We start from the raw sequence: 16647 nt of genomic DNA on the forward strand, positions 1-16647 counted from the left end.
GAAGTGGCGTTGTGGTCGGGCAGTCTCTCTGTTGCAGGAAGGCACACATCTGTGTCTGTGTGTGTCTGTTTTCCAAATGTTGAGTGTTGCTACACAAAAAGGAATTATAAACACTAAAAAATTAACTCAAACTCCATACGTCCTAATTAAATAAGGACTATAAAAAGCCAGCATTAATTGAGCCCCGATACCACGATTCACCATGGCAACGGTAAACAAAAAGAGGTCCTTCGAAATCTCGAAAGATCGAAATCCTCACACGGACGTTCAACGAATACAAGTATGTTTTTAGAAAAATAAAGTAACACGGCTGCAGCTGCAAAAGAGAGAGAAGCGGCGTGGGAAGAAACTGCTGCTCGACTAAACGCGCATGTTTGAACTGGTCTATTTATTTAATCACGGTTGGAAGAGAAGCTAGAATTTATATTAATTTAGGTGCAATCAAGCGGGAGAAAAACTTACATGGAAGCAGTTAAAAATAAAATACCAGAACATCATTCAAAGGTGCGGCTCAGGCAGAACAGGCTCATGGCTGAACCTCACTTCAATCATATTTTAAATATTAAACAAATTAAATATCATCCAGTGGCTGTTTTAGTGTGCATTAGCTTTATCCCTAACATGATGCTGACTTCACATACATTATGTTCTCTCACCTAAATCCTGTTTAGTTGATTTAACTGAATTGTGTTAGTTTCCAATACTGACGGCTGCTTTTGTATTGGTAGAAAATGAAGAGGACCAAATAAATGATCATTTGTCTCATTTGAGTGCTCTCGGCAGTGGTAGTGGACAATCTACAAATGATGACTTTGAAACAGATTTATCTTTTGATTATTTTATTATAATTATAAAAGACTTTTGCAAAGGGGTCAGACCACCACAGAGACGCAACGTTTCTTCTTTTAATTCAAACTCAAACACGCGCGATATGGGCTGAATGAATGAGGAAGTCGATTGAGGGTTTATAGCCTAGAGAGGAGACAGAGCGAAACTCTGAGTTTCCTGAAGAAAACCTGCTCCCAACCAGGTTAGGTTCACAGACAGTTACCATAGTAACCAACTCAGAGTTGAAGTTATCTCTCTTTCTGAAACGGCAAACCCGAGGTTTCCCTCATTTCATGGTTAACGACGAACGAAGAACAAAATCGTACGAGACTTAGAGTTATGGGGAAAGGCATACTGCATAACAATATGCCGAAAATACACTCGCGGCCAAAGCCGATGCTAACAGAGAGTAAAATAAACATCAGTGCAAAACTAACTTACATATTCATGGACGCACGCACGATAAAAAGAGTCCACGGCGATCACTGAGGTCTCTGTAGTAGGTGCAGTAAACAAGTCCGGGCATGTCTCCCTCACTGCCATGTTTCTGGGGGATGCACTGAGTCGTGCTGCGTTCAGGAGCGCTCAGCAACGTGGGTGATCAGACACGTTTTTACACATATTTTTAAAGATCGATCTCGGGATTTATGAATCGATATTGGGTCATACAAATGAGAATCAAAATTTATCAATTTGAATTGGAAAAAGTTTTTTTTTTTAAACCCAGCCCTACTCTTCAATACCTCTAACCCCACACAGTCTGCCTGTGACATGAAAGCTACAGCAGCAGTTTGTTTACTTTGTCTCTTGTTTCTAGGGTATAATAACGGCGCTCTGTCAGCCTACCATCTGCTGTCAATCAAACACAGACACCAACAACTTCCAAAACATTTTTAAAAAACACACTGAATTATTTTTAAGACAAAACATTATGTCATCAAATGATTTGCAGTCGGACACGAGGAAACTCTTAAATATTACATATTTGTTTGGCTCACAGTAGAAGGGAATTAGCTTTTTGTCTGCATGGCAGTGAAGTGCAGAGAGACAGTGGTCCGGAGCAGGAGCTCAGCCAAACTCAGCTACAGTGTGATGAGCCAGAAGAGCTGCAGGCTTTGTGATGAATATGCATGCTGCTCTACAAGTTTGTTATGTACTCTGCTGTCCAGCTTCTCATTTATCTCCTATCTCTCCATTCCATACAGTGCTGGGAGGTGTGGAGTCACGTGGTGTGCTGAGGAAGATCAGTGACATGCTGGAGGTGATTCTGAAGAGGATGGACAGCCTGTCCAAACTCGACAACACGTCCACCACCGACGCACGTCGCCTCGACGAGCTCAGCTCTGCTATCAACAGGTAGTTTTTCCTTCATGTACTGTTTTATTTGTGTCCATGCTTAACGGTGTTGGTAATCACCAAAATTCTTATCACATAATACTCTTTAGATGCAACTGTTTAGAGTGAGATTGGCATCAACATTTGATTAGGTACACCCTGGACTCATCGCCAGTCAATCACAGGGCTGACACATAAAGACAGACGACCTTTCACACTCACTCCCACACCTACGGGCAATTTTAGAGTCACCAATGTACCTAACGAGCATGTGTTTGGACTGTGAGAGAAAGCCAGAGTACACAGAGGGAACCCACGTATGCACGGGGAGAATATTTGAACTCCACACAGAAACAACTATCTAAAACAAGGTTCGAACTAGGAACCTTCTAGCTGTGAGGCTACAGCGCTAACTACTGCAAACACCGTGCAGCCTAGGAAACCATTTATTTTCACTTCAATCCAAATTCAAGTAGTAGACAAAAACAAAACTATGGTATGCTTTAAAGTAACAAAAGTAACTAGAAATAATTAGAATGTGGCTGTCATAGTGAAGCCTTTCCCATTATAAATGTAATCTAATAATACAAATGGTGCATGACCTACACAGTGTATGTACATGCTAATCAGCTCTTTTATGAAACAGTATGAGGAAGCAGTACCAGAGCTGTGGTGTATAAAACCAGAGAGAGGCTGCTCGAGCTTTGAAAGATTATTATCCTTTATGGCAAATGTAAATGAAATTCTATAATGGCACCATCATGTTTAAGATTCATTCCTCATTGTCATTCATCCCGTACATCACATCTCCATCTCCAGTGTAGTCATGACTTCTATCGTCTCTCCTCTTTACTCCTCGCCTTATTGTATTCCCCTCTCATCTTTACCCTCATCTTTTTCCCTCGTACAGTCGCTTGTGGAAATTGTTGCCTATTACCTCAAACCGCCGCTGAAAACAGACAAGTCTGCATGACCTTGCGGCTACTGCCTTTATCAAACGGCTCCTCTCTTTGCCCCTTTAGTACCAAAACATCCAATTTGTCTTTTCTATCCAACGTCCTCTTCATTCTGACTCCTTTCATTTTCAAACAGACTGACTAAACTCGGCGCTGCACGAGTGATGTGATACACACTGACAGAAATCCCCTCACTTCCTCCAACCTTGTTAAATGATCCCGGATAAGCGCTCAGGTTTAGATGTGCGCAGAGGCACTAGAGCGGAAGGATGGAACGATTAATACGGTCTGGCGTCGGTGTTAACTGCAATCAATGTCTAGTAATGGGCTGTTTAATGTGGGGGAAGCTGTTTTACTCTGAGGCCATGACTGGGGAGAAGTGCCCCGTGTAGGGAGTGTTCAGAGGACAGTGCTAGCATGTGTTACTGTAACAGAAATCAATTTCTACTTATTGCTTTGAAGGGGGCCGTTTGGGGGGGGTAGAGGGTTATAGCCAGGCTGTAATTACGATCAAACACAAGAGCGGAAATCAATGTAATGTAACTATCCTGTTTTAAATATGGTCAATGAGCAGTTTGCGGAGCCACTAGACTTACTGTACAACTCTTTAAGTTTGTTAAAAATATAGTTAAAAAATGGCTTTTACGTTAATTACAATATCACCTGAAGGGGAATCGTGTGTTCTTTCGCAGAACATAATTACCCATTATGGTTTTTACTTTTCTACTTTTCCTTCTCAGTATCGGTTTTGGTTAATGTGGCGTTCAGGTTGTGTGGGGTTTTATTTATTTATTTGGATTCCCCTTAGCCATGTAACAAGGTGGCAACTACTCCTAAAGTGTAATAAAAAGCAGAGGCAAAATGGTACAAAATAATAAAAAGGAAAAATGGAGGGTAAAGATGGGAAGCATTCACGCCTTTGGAGTAGTCAAAATGCCAATTAACAGTGCTTGTATTAGCATTACTAGATGTTTAATTTTCACATGTAATGAAGCTCTCTGCCTCTTCCATTAGCACAGTTGGTCTTGTGGGCTTAAAATAAATTGTGCATGATCAGAATAGTATGATGTTTGGGTTTAGTCGCGGCGCCTGGCACAGGGGGGAAAGAGCGCTCAACCAACGCTGCAGAGATCCCGGCTTAATAATCCCCGGCAGCAGTGCCTTCAGCTCGGCTCTGCGCCCCATTACACTCAACTGGCATTCGACCAATTACTCACATTTGGTAGCGGATATTGCAACTGTAAAATTGTGGTTCATTATAACACGATGTATTTGTTCATTTGTCCACCCCCTGGATATAAAACCTCTCATGGAAATAACAACTGTTAATCATAAAACCAGATAATTTAATGTAAAAGAGACATTGTTTACATTTAACATTCTGACATCATCATGCAAATATTACATTTTCCATACGACAAACTCAAAAAATGTCTTTGACCTCTCATTTAAAGCTGCTGTGAGGAACTTTCGGTTTGTGTTGATTTTGGCGCCCCCTGTGGACAAAGCCGAGCCTTTTTTTTTTGTGTTGATTTTGTCCTGTACATGCTTAAAAAACACATCCTGCTTTCTTTAACAGTCATATGTATCACTCACTTTACATTTTTGACTTAACAAAGGCAGCGTGCAGTCTGACACCTACCCCCCCGCCAGCAGTTTCAGGCATTTAAAATAACTACATAGAAATAATCAATCTTGTCGCTGATGGTCTGGTCTGCTTTTGTAGGTCATACAGAGTCATCAGAATTAATTTCAGTCTGTTTCATAACCAGTGAAAAACTCCTCACAGGAGCTTTAAACATTTGAGATATAATAGCATCTGTGATTACACCAACAAACTGAACCTACACACAGCCTCAGCCCAGCGTGTGGATACGTTACCGATGTTCACTGCTGCTCCGCTTTGTTTACACTCTGATTCACTGGTGTGACGAATTATTTTTGCTCCTACTTTTAATCCAAGCATTGAAAACAGGAATTAAAAGTAAACATCACTCGCATTTCAAGGCTCATTTAAAGCCGTGTTTGCACAAATTGATAGGAGCCATATGCTCTTATGAAGCCACCAAAGAAAACATCAATCAAGCAAAGTTCTGCTACAGGAAGTTCACCTTGCTCCGCTTAAATGAGTGATTCTTGAACGTGATTCTCGCAGTGCTCTGTGAACAATAACAAATCTAAATCAGAGCACGTCCATTTATTTACTGTTTACGGTTGTGTTTGCTTCAATGATCCATTCAAACTAAAGAAGCTGTAATAGCAGGAGTGAAAGTTTTGATCCAGGAAGCAGAATGGAAAAGATTCAGACTCACACACACACACACACACACACACACACACACACACACACACACACACACACACACACTCTTCTTGTCTTGATGATGTTCCATTGATGGCCCCCGACTGACGTAGGAGAATATGTGTTTAATGAGTGTGTGTGAGTCATTTAGCTGTGTGTTAATGTGTAATGCATGTGTGTGTGTCTATGTAATAGTTCACTTAGGGTAACACTTGTTAAAACCAGTCCGGGCGTGAGACCAGGGCTCAGACCCCTGACTGAGGACATGGCCCGCAGGATTACTGGCCACACACACACACACACACACACACACACACACACACAGACTGTCACAACAGGGATGACCTAAGTCTTCAGTCCAATGATTTTGATTCCATCACTCGTTTCCCCTCTCTTCCTGTCTCTATCTCTCTGCCTCCCCTTTTTGCCCTCTGTCCCTATTTACTACATGTTCTGCCCCCTCTTTCTCTTCCTGTCCCACTCAAACACACACAATGAGCGAGTGTGTGTGAGTGACGCAGTAAAGTGTGATTTTTGCCGGCGGGGGAGAGGAGAAAATGGGAAGAGAGAGCTTAATAAAAACATACCCCCAAATCCAGGCCAGTCAGGCACGCATTCAGAGAAAGACTCACCCACCCACACCCACACGTACACACACACACTCACACACACACAGGGCGGGAGTCCCATCTCCGTGTGAGCCTCATCGCTGCTGACACACTCCCGTGTTTCGGCGAATGGGACTTGATGTCTGAGGCCCCAGCTTGCGATTCGCCCACGGGGCAGCCACTCGTTAGAGCAGAAAACGGAGGGAAAATAACAAGGGAAGGGGGGAGGGAGGGGAGGCGAGGGGAGGGCTGAGGGACAGTCTGAGAAAATACGAGAGGGAGATGAAGAAGGGGAAAAAGGACGCGGAGTTGATTCACTCCGTTTTACTGTGCAGCGGGCGAGAGGGGAGATTGGTAAGTCTCCCCTTAGGCGTGCGCTCTCTGAAGATCACTGCTCGGGCTAGGCTTCACCTATTTCTCCTCTCTTAAGCACCCATCTCAGCTCTGTCGGTAACAACCTTTCTCCCAGGAGGCCTCCTCTTCTACTGCACTTGTGTCAATGTCGTACTGTGCAGCTTTGCCTGAAATTGCAGGAAAAGAAGACCCTCCTATTCTCCTTTTTATTTAGTGTTTTCATTTACTCTTTGAGTGAACCACAAGAAGAAATATAAGTGGAAAACCCAATTTTCTTTACCACTCTAAATGAACGACTAGAGAGTGCGTCTGTGTGATTTCATGCGTGTATAGTGGCATTTGTGTCCGCCGGCGTGTGGGTGAAAGTAATCAGTAAAATAAGCGCTGCTGAGTGTGATGTTCTAACCCAAGAACACGGCTGGAATAAGTCAAGATGCACCCAAACAAACGGACCGCAGCCAAACGCACAATCCCATGCTATGCTGCCAGATCTGTCCTCTTCCCTTAAGAGGATGAGCTCATTAGAAATAGAGGGAGGGGAGGGAGGAGAGGAGAAATAAGGAGAACATGAGAACACATTGTATCCTTAGAAACTCACCCTCTGGTAATCATTGATTTCCTCTTACCGCTTCTCAATTTTCTTCTTTTCAGAGTGTTCTACTTCTGCTCAGTGGATTCTCCTCTCGCCGCTTCTTCCCCCTCCCGTGCTCTCCTCCCGTTTTGTCTTCTCTTTGCTCTTCCTCATTACTGTTTTGTTTCGCTCATTTGTAAAAGAGCCAACTGTCTACATTCATCAAACGGGGAAGAAGTTTCACTGCAAGTAGAGCGCAACAGTGGGCCATCAAATATGCATATCCTTGTATTCTTTGATCATAATCATCGTTTAATGTTCCAGTCAAGCTGTTTCGCTGGCTTCCACACGGAGACGCAGAGGATCTCTTTATTTTATCATTCCTCTTTCTTCGCTCAAAGGCCCCCTTGGTACTCTGGGTCTGTTTGCTTGGGATGGTTGAGATCCTTTATATTCTGTCTGCTTTTAATCCAGCTTTTCCTCAACTCTCCCACTGTGTGTTTTTATTTCTTGCCCTCATTGGATCACATTGTGAAATCCTCTCTCCTCCTTTCTCCGCCTTTCATCCATTTCTCTGCCCGAGTCTTCTTATGACTTTTCTCCATCACTGTGGGTTCATCTCCAGGGACGAGTAGCAGACATCGAGGTGAGATTAGAAGGTCAAGTCGCATAGAGGCTGACGTGCACGGCCACAATCAAGCCCCCCAAAGGGATCTTTACAGTATCACGTGTTACAAAGCTTAAAAAGTAAAGGCCAAACACATTGCAGCTTTAAGTTAGGTTCCCTGGCAGCTACACTTCTACAGCTGCGAACCTTTGTGGACTTCTACATGCAATGATCTTAATGTTTTAATATAATTTTATAGCTTTTATATAATGAAGGCCCTCATTAAAAGACAATATAAGGTAATAACTTTCACTAATGCGTACGCTTTATTTGCCTCAATTGCACATAACGGAGAAGTGAAGTAATAATTAGTTCTGCCTATATGCCTTTATTTAGATAACTGTGTTCACGGTGCTCTCACGCAGAGTGTGTTTGGGTTGGTTTACACTGGGGAGAGGGATGCCATTTGTCGCACTAAATAACCGCAGTGACTTAAATGGAAATGTTCTTATTAATTGATTGAAATGATCTCGCATTGAGCGAGACTGTAAGTGCAGCTTTATCCTTCTATAATCCTACCCTGTAAGGTGATGAGGGTCATGTTAAGCACTATGAACTGTGATGCACTGCTGGTCCTTCACTTTAAAGGGGGGTCAGTTAATGAGTTTCTGGCATTTGAGTTAAACGCCTCCTGGACGTTTCTCTGTGCAATTGTTCTAGGCACATCCAGTTGGAAGGAGACCAAACTGTACACCCACAACATGCTGAAGGGATTATGTATTCTATTTAGCTCGGGGACCTCTTAGGATCCCCAAAGAAGAGTAGGTGAGAACGACGTATGGGCTACCTAGCTTAGCTTGCTAAGTGGCCTATACCCAGATAAGTATTCATGGAAAGATATATGAAAAGCAGAGCTGAGAAGCTTTTATTGACGAGCTGACGACTCTGACCACTGACAGGTGGTGAACATTGGCGTCGTTACAATGGCACCTGTCAGTGGGCGGGATATGTTAGGCAGAAAGTGAACGTTTTGTCCTGTGTGGAAAGCAGGACAAATGGGCAAGCATAAGGATGTGACGACTTTGACAAGGACCAAACTGTGATTGCTAGATGGCCGGGCCAGATCTGGCCCGTGTGGTCCGATCCCGCAGAATAGCTACTGTAGCACATCATGTGGATGGCCGGCTGCGTGTGCGTTGCGGAAGACATGGCACCAGGATGCACTATGGGAAGTCGGCGAAGGCAGTGTGATGCTTTGGACAATGTTCTGCTGAAAAACCTTGGGTCCTGCCATTCATGTAGACGTTACTTTGACACGTACCACCTACCTAAACATTGTTGCAGACCAAGTACACCCCTTCGTGGAAACAGTATTCCCTAATGGCAGTGGCCTCTTTCAGCAGGATAATGCGCCCTGCCACACTGCAAACATGGTTCAGGAATGCTTTGAGGAACACGACAACAAGTTCAAGGTGTTGACTTGGCCTCTAAATTCCCCAGATCTCAATCCAATCGAGCATCTGAGGGATGTGCAGGACAAACAAGTCTGATCCACAGAGGCCTCACCTCGCAACTTACAGGACTTAAAGGATCTGCTGCGAACATCTTAGATAGAGTTCATGCCTCGAAGGGTCAGGGCTGTTTTTGAGGCTAAAGGGGGACCAACACAATATGTTGTGGTCATAACGTTATGGCTGATCGATGTATATTCAAATTAGAAATCAAAAGTTACAGAGTTAAAAGAAATTGTCAATCAAGTTACATTTCAAAAATAAATAATATATATTTAATATGTTAAAATGTACATCAGGCAGGCTAACAACAGCGATAATGTATGTCATTGTAGCAGAAATATAACGTTTTATTTTTATGTTGCTCAAAACACTTTGCGCTGTCCTCGAAGCAGCCGTTTCCCCCTGAAATATTCATGGCCCAGAGAATAATGGCTTCTTGTTGTTATAACATATTAACCACGACGCCTGCACACTTATGATTCTTACAAGTGACACTTACAAAGCTGTTAATGGGGCATGGGGACTTCCTGTGACTTTTACGGCTGCCTCCTTTTTTACTTCACTTACGAGTAGCTGCTGTTGGGATTTTGTTAGTTAAGCGGCCTTTACACAAGCACGCACACGCACACGCACGCACACGCACACACGCACAATCAATAATTCTGATCATCATCTCCTATCATGGGCTATTATGCCAAATTTAAGCCTCTGGTTTAATGAGGGTTAATACCATCTGCTGATTAGACAATACAGAGAGACAGGAAGAAACACACACACACACACACACACAATGCACATTGAAATCAAGTCATTTTAATGGACATAATGAGCACAGCAGTATGAGCATGTGTGGTTATGCAGGCTTGGCTTTACTCGATGTGCAATCATGCAGTCAGATGCTTGTGAAATATGCAGGAATACAATGAGCACATGGAGGCGAACTCAGAAACACACACACACACACACACACACACACACACACACACACACACACACACACATCGTCCACACATTTTATTATGTGAATGGAAAGTCTCTCACCCCATAGAGGAAGTGGTATTAACAGCACTGGTCTTTTTCTATTTCACGCTCCAACCAAGTGTCTAACAATTTGCATCTCCCAGCAACACTTCTACATCTGTTGAGATGTAAATAGGGAGGGAGAGGAAGCCGAGAATGACAGGCGAGGGAGAGGAGCGGGAGGAAATGGTGAGGCAGAAAAATAGTAAAACAACAATGAGCCACACCGAAAAAGACGAGAATAACTGAAGTGCTGGAGGACTCGCCCGTGACGGAAGTGAGGAAGGAAGAGGAACGCAGAAGAATGGGTGATGGGAGATTTAGTATGTGGAAGTTTTGGTTGCAAAATGTAGGTTAGTGTATAATTAGAGGTTTTACTGGGTGCAGAGGTGCATACTTTCTTTCTGAGTCACTCACGCGGCAACGTGATTGTTTTTGTTATCACATTTTGTGCAGTGCAAAACAGTGAAAAGGCGCCTCATTTCCTTTCTCTTCAATTCACTCTATGCTTGTGTTGTTGTGTGTTCACAGGTTTCAACCAGCCGGCCTGGTGGAGCGGATCCAAGCTATAGCTCAGAACGTCTCTAACATGGCCATCAGAGTGGAGCAGATACTGCAGAACAGTATGGTGCAAGGGAGAGGTGAGACGCCTGAAGTACTTAGATTCTCCCTATGAACACATGAGATATAATACAGACAGTATAGTAGTGCAGTGCATGTATTGGGCGTGGCTCCTCGGAGCATGTGCTCTGCAGCATTCTTGAGAATTTCATACTCGACTCTTTAGTTTGTCCTCAGCAATGTTTCTGAGTGTGACGTCATTCGGATGAATGGTTGTCAAGAAAAACCCACCTGATTGGCTACTGTATGTTGCAGCCATGCGTCTCTCCGGCTGTCACATTTGAGAGGTCAAGATCAACTACAACAAATGTAGCTGCAGAGTTTAGTCCGGTATTTGTGGCCGCTGTATTTTAGAGGACAAGTTCATATTTGACACTGCACTTCCTTGAGCTCTCAGTTCAGTCAAGACGATCTTAAAAAGACGGACAGACAGAGATTCTTTCCTTTTATAGTTAGTTTTGTACTATTCAACTTGAAGCGCAGCTGGGCTCATGCACAGCTGTCAGCTTGTGTTGGAAAAAAGCTCATTTGTTTACAAGAGAACAGAAGTGAACACCAAACAGATCCGCAGACACACACATGCTGAGTAAGAGAGAGAGAGAGAGACACACACACACACACACACACAGTCATGGACTTGAGAATGGCCTTTAAATGAGAATATCAGGCAGAATTTTCCACAAACACAATCACACCTTGCCTAAAAACACAGGTGTTTCAGGTTTTTTTTCCTACAAAAAAACATCAAAAACTGTATTTGGAACTGAGTGCGATTACGGCAGCAGGTTCCAAAACACCAACCCTAAATGTAAATGGCAAGTTTTGTCAAGTTTTGGGAGCAATGACTGTATATATGGATGGACGATGTGTCAGCTCTCATTGTACGAAATTGATGCCAAAATACCCCCATGATGGGCGCTGCCATCTTGCGATGGTGACATCATTTGGAGCCAGAGTTGCGCAGTAGAGATTGGCTGGTGGAGCCGCTGTAGCCGCTTCCAAAACACACACTTACAACAAAAACGACACACATCCTGCATGTCGGCATATTTAACAGCAGAACAGCTTCTTTGTGTTGGTCTGAAGCAGGCGTTCACAGATATGTAAACTTCAATGACTGTAGTGATTGTTTTAGTTACGTCTCCTCTCACCGTTCCTCCTCTACTCTGCTAATCCGGAACAGATCGGCTGCAGGAGCTGTATTTGTCAACAGAGCTGTCAATCATCATTTTTACAGCATCAAATAACTAATTAGAAATAAACTTGTCAGAAATATGAACACTTGGACTTAAATCAGCATGATAAGAACTAACTATAATGTTTGAGAAAATTGTATTTTGATTTTATAGTTTGACTCATGTCCCATCTGTTAACATGGAGGAGGCGGGCTTTATGACCTATACTGCAGCCAGTCAGCAGGGGGCGACAGATGTTTTGGCTACACTTTTAGGGAGCTGTCACGTTGTCCATCTTTTTATTCAGTCTATGGTCAAAGTCTAGCTCTGGCTCTTGTCAACACCAGGTGAGTTCTAGTTAGATAGCAGATTGATTTAAATATAGGTAAGTAAGAGGGATATATGCTATTATGAATTAGCAGCACTGTTCTACATCCAGGACACTGTGGTCGTCTCGGTATGTTCAGTCTTTGCTTTACTGCTTCCACCCAACTCTTTTGTTTGCTGTTGTCTGGCTCCTGCACATTTTTAATCAAAACCTACATAATGCTAAGCTTGTGACTGTTCTATACACATACACACACACATATCTACCATTATGATAATTTTTTCCTCCTTATCCTCCTCTCTCACTTTTTCTCTTGAGGGTAATTGCCCAACTCTTTACAAGAGAATAAATGAGCGTTACATCTCCTTTTGTTTTCCCCCACTGCATCTGCAGGGGCGACGGCGCACGCCAAAATGAAAACACTGCTGCTTTCTCTAATCACAGATGAATTGAAACACTGCTGGCAGACTTTATTATCATACGGCTCGGTGGCGGTTTATTTATCTCGTGGTCAGGCATGTGCGAGAGGGAGCGACAGGAGGAACAGAGAGAAAGAGGACGTGATTAGAATTTTCCCTCCCCTCAAGCACCGACAAGGCTTTTATGTTCTGTCTTGCAGGGACAGGAGTCAAGTTTTTATCTAGTTAGTTGACCACATTTACAATTGTTGCCGCCGCGGTTTCTATTGTAATAATATTTGTAGGCAGTGTGCGTCTTTGTGTGTGCTTCTAGTCCACGGAGAGAAGCCCCGGGGAAGACTTATGTGGAGAAATGTCTCTTTTACATTAGGCAAATGGAAGCAGACGGAACCGAGAGAAGGAAATTTGTTCGCCCAGAGAGAGAAGGAGGGAGAGTGTGCGAAGATGGAGTATGAAAGACTGCAAACAATAAGAAATTAAAGCTACATTGGTTCTCTTCTGGGACAATATCATCCCAGTCTCTCTCTCTGTCACTCTCTAGCCTTCTCCTCCCTCACATCAGCAGCAGAGAGACAGTTAACTAAGTCAGTGGAGCAATTAATGCAGTGAGTGTAGCCTAAGTGAGCAGGCGTACTTGCTAGCGTAACCCTAGGACGGTTGGCAGTATTCCACGACAGGCAGCGCTGCTTTGTCGGGGCCCGGTGAATCGTGTGCGCAGCGGTAGAGCAGATATTGTGCGATGTTGCAAAGAGGAAACCACAGGGACTTATGGGTAGAGACGGCACACATGGCACACGCTGGATGTTATGACGTAAGTGATGGTGGGGAAAGTGAATATTGCCAAAAAATGTCCGCAGGCGAGAGAAGGAAAGCCGTTAATGTGAGTGAAGCTGTGACCTGGGGCCTCTGAGTTATGAACCGGCGGGTTAAACACATTTGTGTCTGCAGTTATTTGATTTAAGAAATAAAATCTGACTTTTAAAGAGGATTTGAAAGGCACCATAAGCTGTTAAATGTGCTGGTAGATAATATTTGACTGGTTGATTGCTGTTGGAATGGTTATCTTCACTGGAGATTAAATATTCACATTAAAACCAACTGAGTCAGATGAGCTTAGCCAGCGATCCCATAAACTACTGAAGCTGTGACTTTTGGCAAAGCAAAGGCATGCAGCTGGTATTTCACTAACATGAGGCTACGGTTTATCATTTAGCTTTAAATTTCAAAATACGAGTGGATTCTGGTGTGCCGCTGGCCTTCAATAAGTATATTCATGCTTTATTTCTCAATATAAAATGTAATACGCTGTGTCTTTTCAGCTGTGAGAGATGGGACGTCAGGCCAGTGTGAAGTACCGAGAGACCCCCGCTTCCCAGAGTGCCCTGGAAAAGTTGATGTAAGTGTCAATCATTTTCAATCTCAAGTTTGTGTTCTTTTTTGCATTGACAGCATTGTTGCAGAACAGCCCACAGGTGGTGGTGTGGTAAATCGGGATTCCAAAACCCAAATACATTTTTAGGATGTTATAAGACACATATCAGGTACCGATTATTAGTAGTCAAGGAGGCCGATAACCGATATTTGGAGCCGATATTCATTTGCAGTAAAAGTTAAAGTATTGGTGTCAAAATTTTGAATAATACAAACTCCAACACTTAACTTTGTTTAAATGTCTTTAAGCAAATGTTTATTAAACAAACAAACAAAAAGCGCAGGGAGTTCCCAGGGTCAGCAGCATCTCTTCTAAAGTTAACTGAAAATTTAAATAAATAAATAAAAAACTTCCTGAAGTTTTATAAAGTAAATTAAACAAAGGTAAATAAAATTTGCAAGGAAATGAACAATTGGTAGGCCCGGCCGATAATCGGTCTATCCCTACTTTCTATACAGTGGCCGACAAGGGCAATCGCGCTGCAACGGCAAAAATGGTTTCCATTACAAGAAACAGGCTGCCAAATGCAACGACGTAAACGTGCTGCAAATGAAATAAAAGTGCTGCAAAAAGCAGAAACAAATGCATGAACATCAAACGTGCTGCAAAATGCATAAACGATGCTAAGTCACAAACACACAAACCCAGAGAACACATGCAAATCCAGTCAGCACAACGGAAGTGCTCCAGGCCTGTAGGGGGCGCTCAATGTAAGAGATAAAAGTAAGACCTAAGTGATCTATTAGCTACGCATATAAGCGTCTAACATTACAAAGTCTGATTCACTGTCTCGTCTCTCTCCCTCTCTCTTCATTAATTAATTACCACAACAAAAGGATGGTATGCCTGTAAATTGTATAAAATTAAAAGTTCTTAAAGTTTTCTTGTGGCCCAGTAGCAAGTCATCGCTGCAAGAGCTTTTGGAAACTCACTGATCCAAAATAATCTGTATTCCGTTCTGACCTGAGAGCTGTACTAAGAATCGAGATTTGTAAGTTAGTGAGATGTGTCGAGTCTATGCCAGAGTTTTCAGTGTCAGAAAGTTGGCTCTCTTTTCACTTGCCGAGATTGGGCGCGTTGACTTTTCCAGCACACCAACCTGCTTCAGAGTTTGTGATTTATACCATCTGTAAACCGGGCTGCTATTTCACTGATACTTTTTCTGACAATTTCTTTGAGCAATAAAGATTCTCAGCTGAGGGAGTACAGTAAATATGAAAGCCGGTAAAGAGTGTGTTGGCAATCCTTTATTTTGAAAGGAAATGCAGGGAAAAGACAGAATGTAATCTGTAATTCATGTGTGCACTCTCTGTATACCTTTCAGTGGATGCGTGCACGCTGGACATCAGACCCTTGCTATGCCTTCTACGGTGTCGACGGTTCAGACTGCTCCTTCCTCATCTACCTGAGCGAGGTTGAGTGGTTCTGCCCTCCCCTGGCCTGGAGGAACCACAGCAGCCCCCCCACCCAACATGTACCGCAGGCAAAGCCCCCCAAGAGACAGGTGAGGAGAGTACTCACGGGCGCAAACAGCCAATACAGGCTAAATACGATGTTACTATGGTAATGCCTGGCGTACAGATGTACTCAGAAACACACAAGCAGAGCGGGTGAAGGTGAAGGACTGTTGATGGACATGTTAACACAACATAAAAGAACCTGTTCACATGAACCATGACAGCAGCAAAATAACATCACTACATACATAAACATGATTGCTACAGAAGAATACCTCTTTCCATGAGGCCCTTAGTTTATAATTCAAACATTTTTATGTCTCTTTTAGGTTTTTAAAAGTTGAATGGCTTCATTTTGACAGTCAAATCAAAGCAATCCCACTTCTGTCTGTGCAAACGCAATGTGTGGGAGTATCGTCTCCACAGCTCAGTCGAAATATACAAACAGACAGATGTATATGTCTCCCACATATAAAGGATTTGGACTGCTTTTCTAGCCTGAATTGGTTATCAGCTGCACACAGTGCTATAAACAATACAGTGTGCTATATGCTTACATCACGTCCCCTATTACCTTGTCCTCAATCTTGGCGATTAACATACTTTAAACACGTCATTACAAACCAAGACATTTCCCAACAGCTGTGAGGATGGACAGTATTCAGTTTACACTGTTGTAATGATGCAGCACTGCCCATTTCAAGCACACAGAACCCAGCAGCACACTCTCTAAGGGGAAAATAATAGAGTTTAGTGGTGCTGAAATGTAATGTCAGGTCTGTACCGGGAGAGCTGAAGACCTTTACCTACTGCTCTTTAAGCAGAATATTGTTCTCTCCATTGACCTTAACATTTATACTTTTTCTCTTCATTAAGTTCACATAAACACAGCCCAGTTGTAGAGCTGCTCTATTTCTGGTGTGTTTGCTTTAAAAGAAAACAATCAGGCTTGTTGCTCAGTCCACTGAGGCGATGTGGAAATACTACAGCGGTACAAATGAATGGAGACTCAGGGCAACAGACCTGTCCCATTTCATCAACTACAGCCCCAAAGAATGCAGCTGATTATTAAGAGTGATATTAATGTGGAGATATTTTTCTCCAGTGCATCCTTTGAAAC

General features: G+C 43.0%; 1 protein-coding gene across 1 annotated transcript in view; it reads left to right on the forward strand.

The window, feature by feature from the left end:
* LOC138595098 (alpha-1,6-mannosylglycoprotein 6-beta-N-acetylglucosaminyltransferase B-like) overlaps positions 1 to 16647 on the forward strand; it is a 124275-nt gene that overhangs the window by 38738 nt on the left and 68890 nt on the right. Inside the window, exons 3-6 of the mRNA XM_069666420.1 lie at positions 2034 to 2184; positions 10627 to 10736; positions 13958 to 14034; positions 15395 to 15574. Of these exons, the coding sequence (XP_069522521.1) occupies positions 2034 to 2184; positions 10627 to 10736; positions 13958 to 14034; positions 15395 to 15574 (518 nt within the window). The remainder of the gene's footprint in view (positions 1 to 2033; positions 2185 to 10626; positions 10737 to 13957; positions 14035 to 15394; positions 15575 to 16647) is intronic.

The sequence above is a fragment of the Semicossyphus pulcher genome, unplaced genomic scaffold, assembly GCF_022749685.1.
Source record: "Semicossyphus pulcher isolate SPU_LCO1_2020_fin unplaced genomic scaffold, fSemPul1.0.p SCAF_17, whole genome shotgun sequence".
Lineage (NCBI taxonomy): Eukaryota > Metazoa > Chordata > Actinopteri > Labriformes > Labridae > Semicossyphus > Semicossyphus pulcher.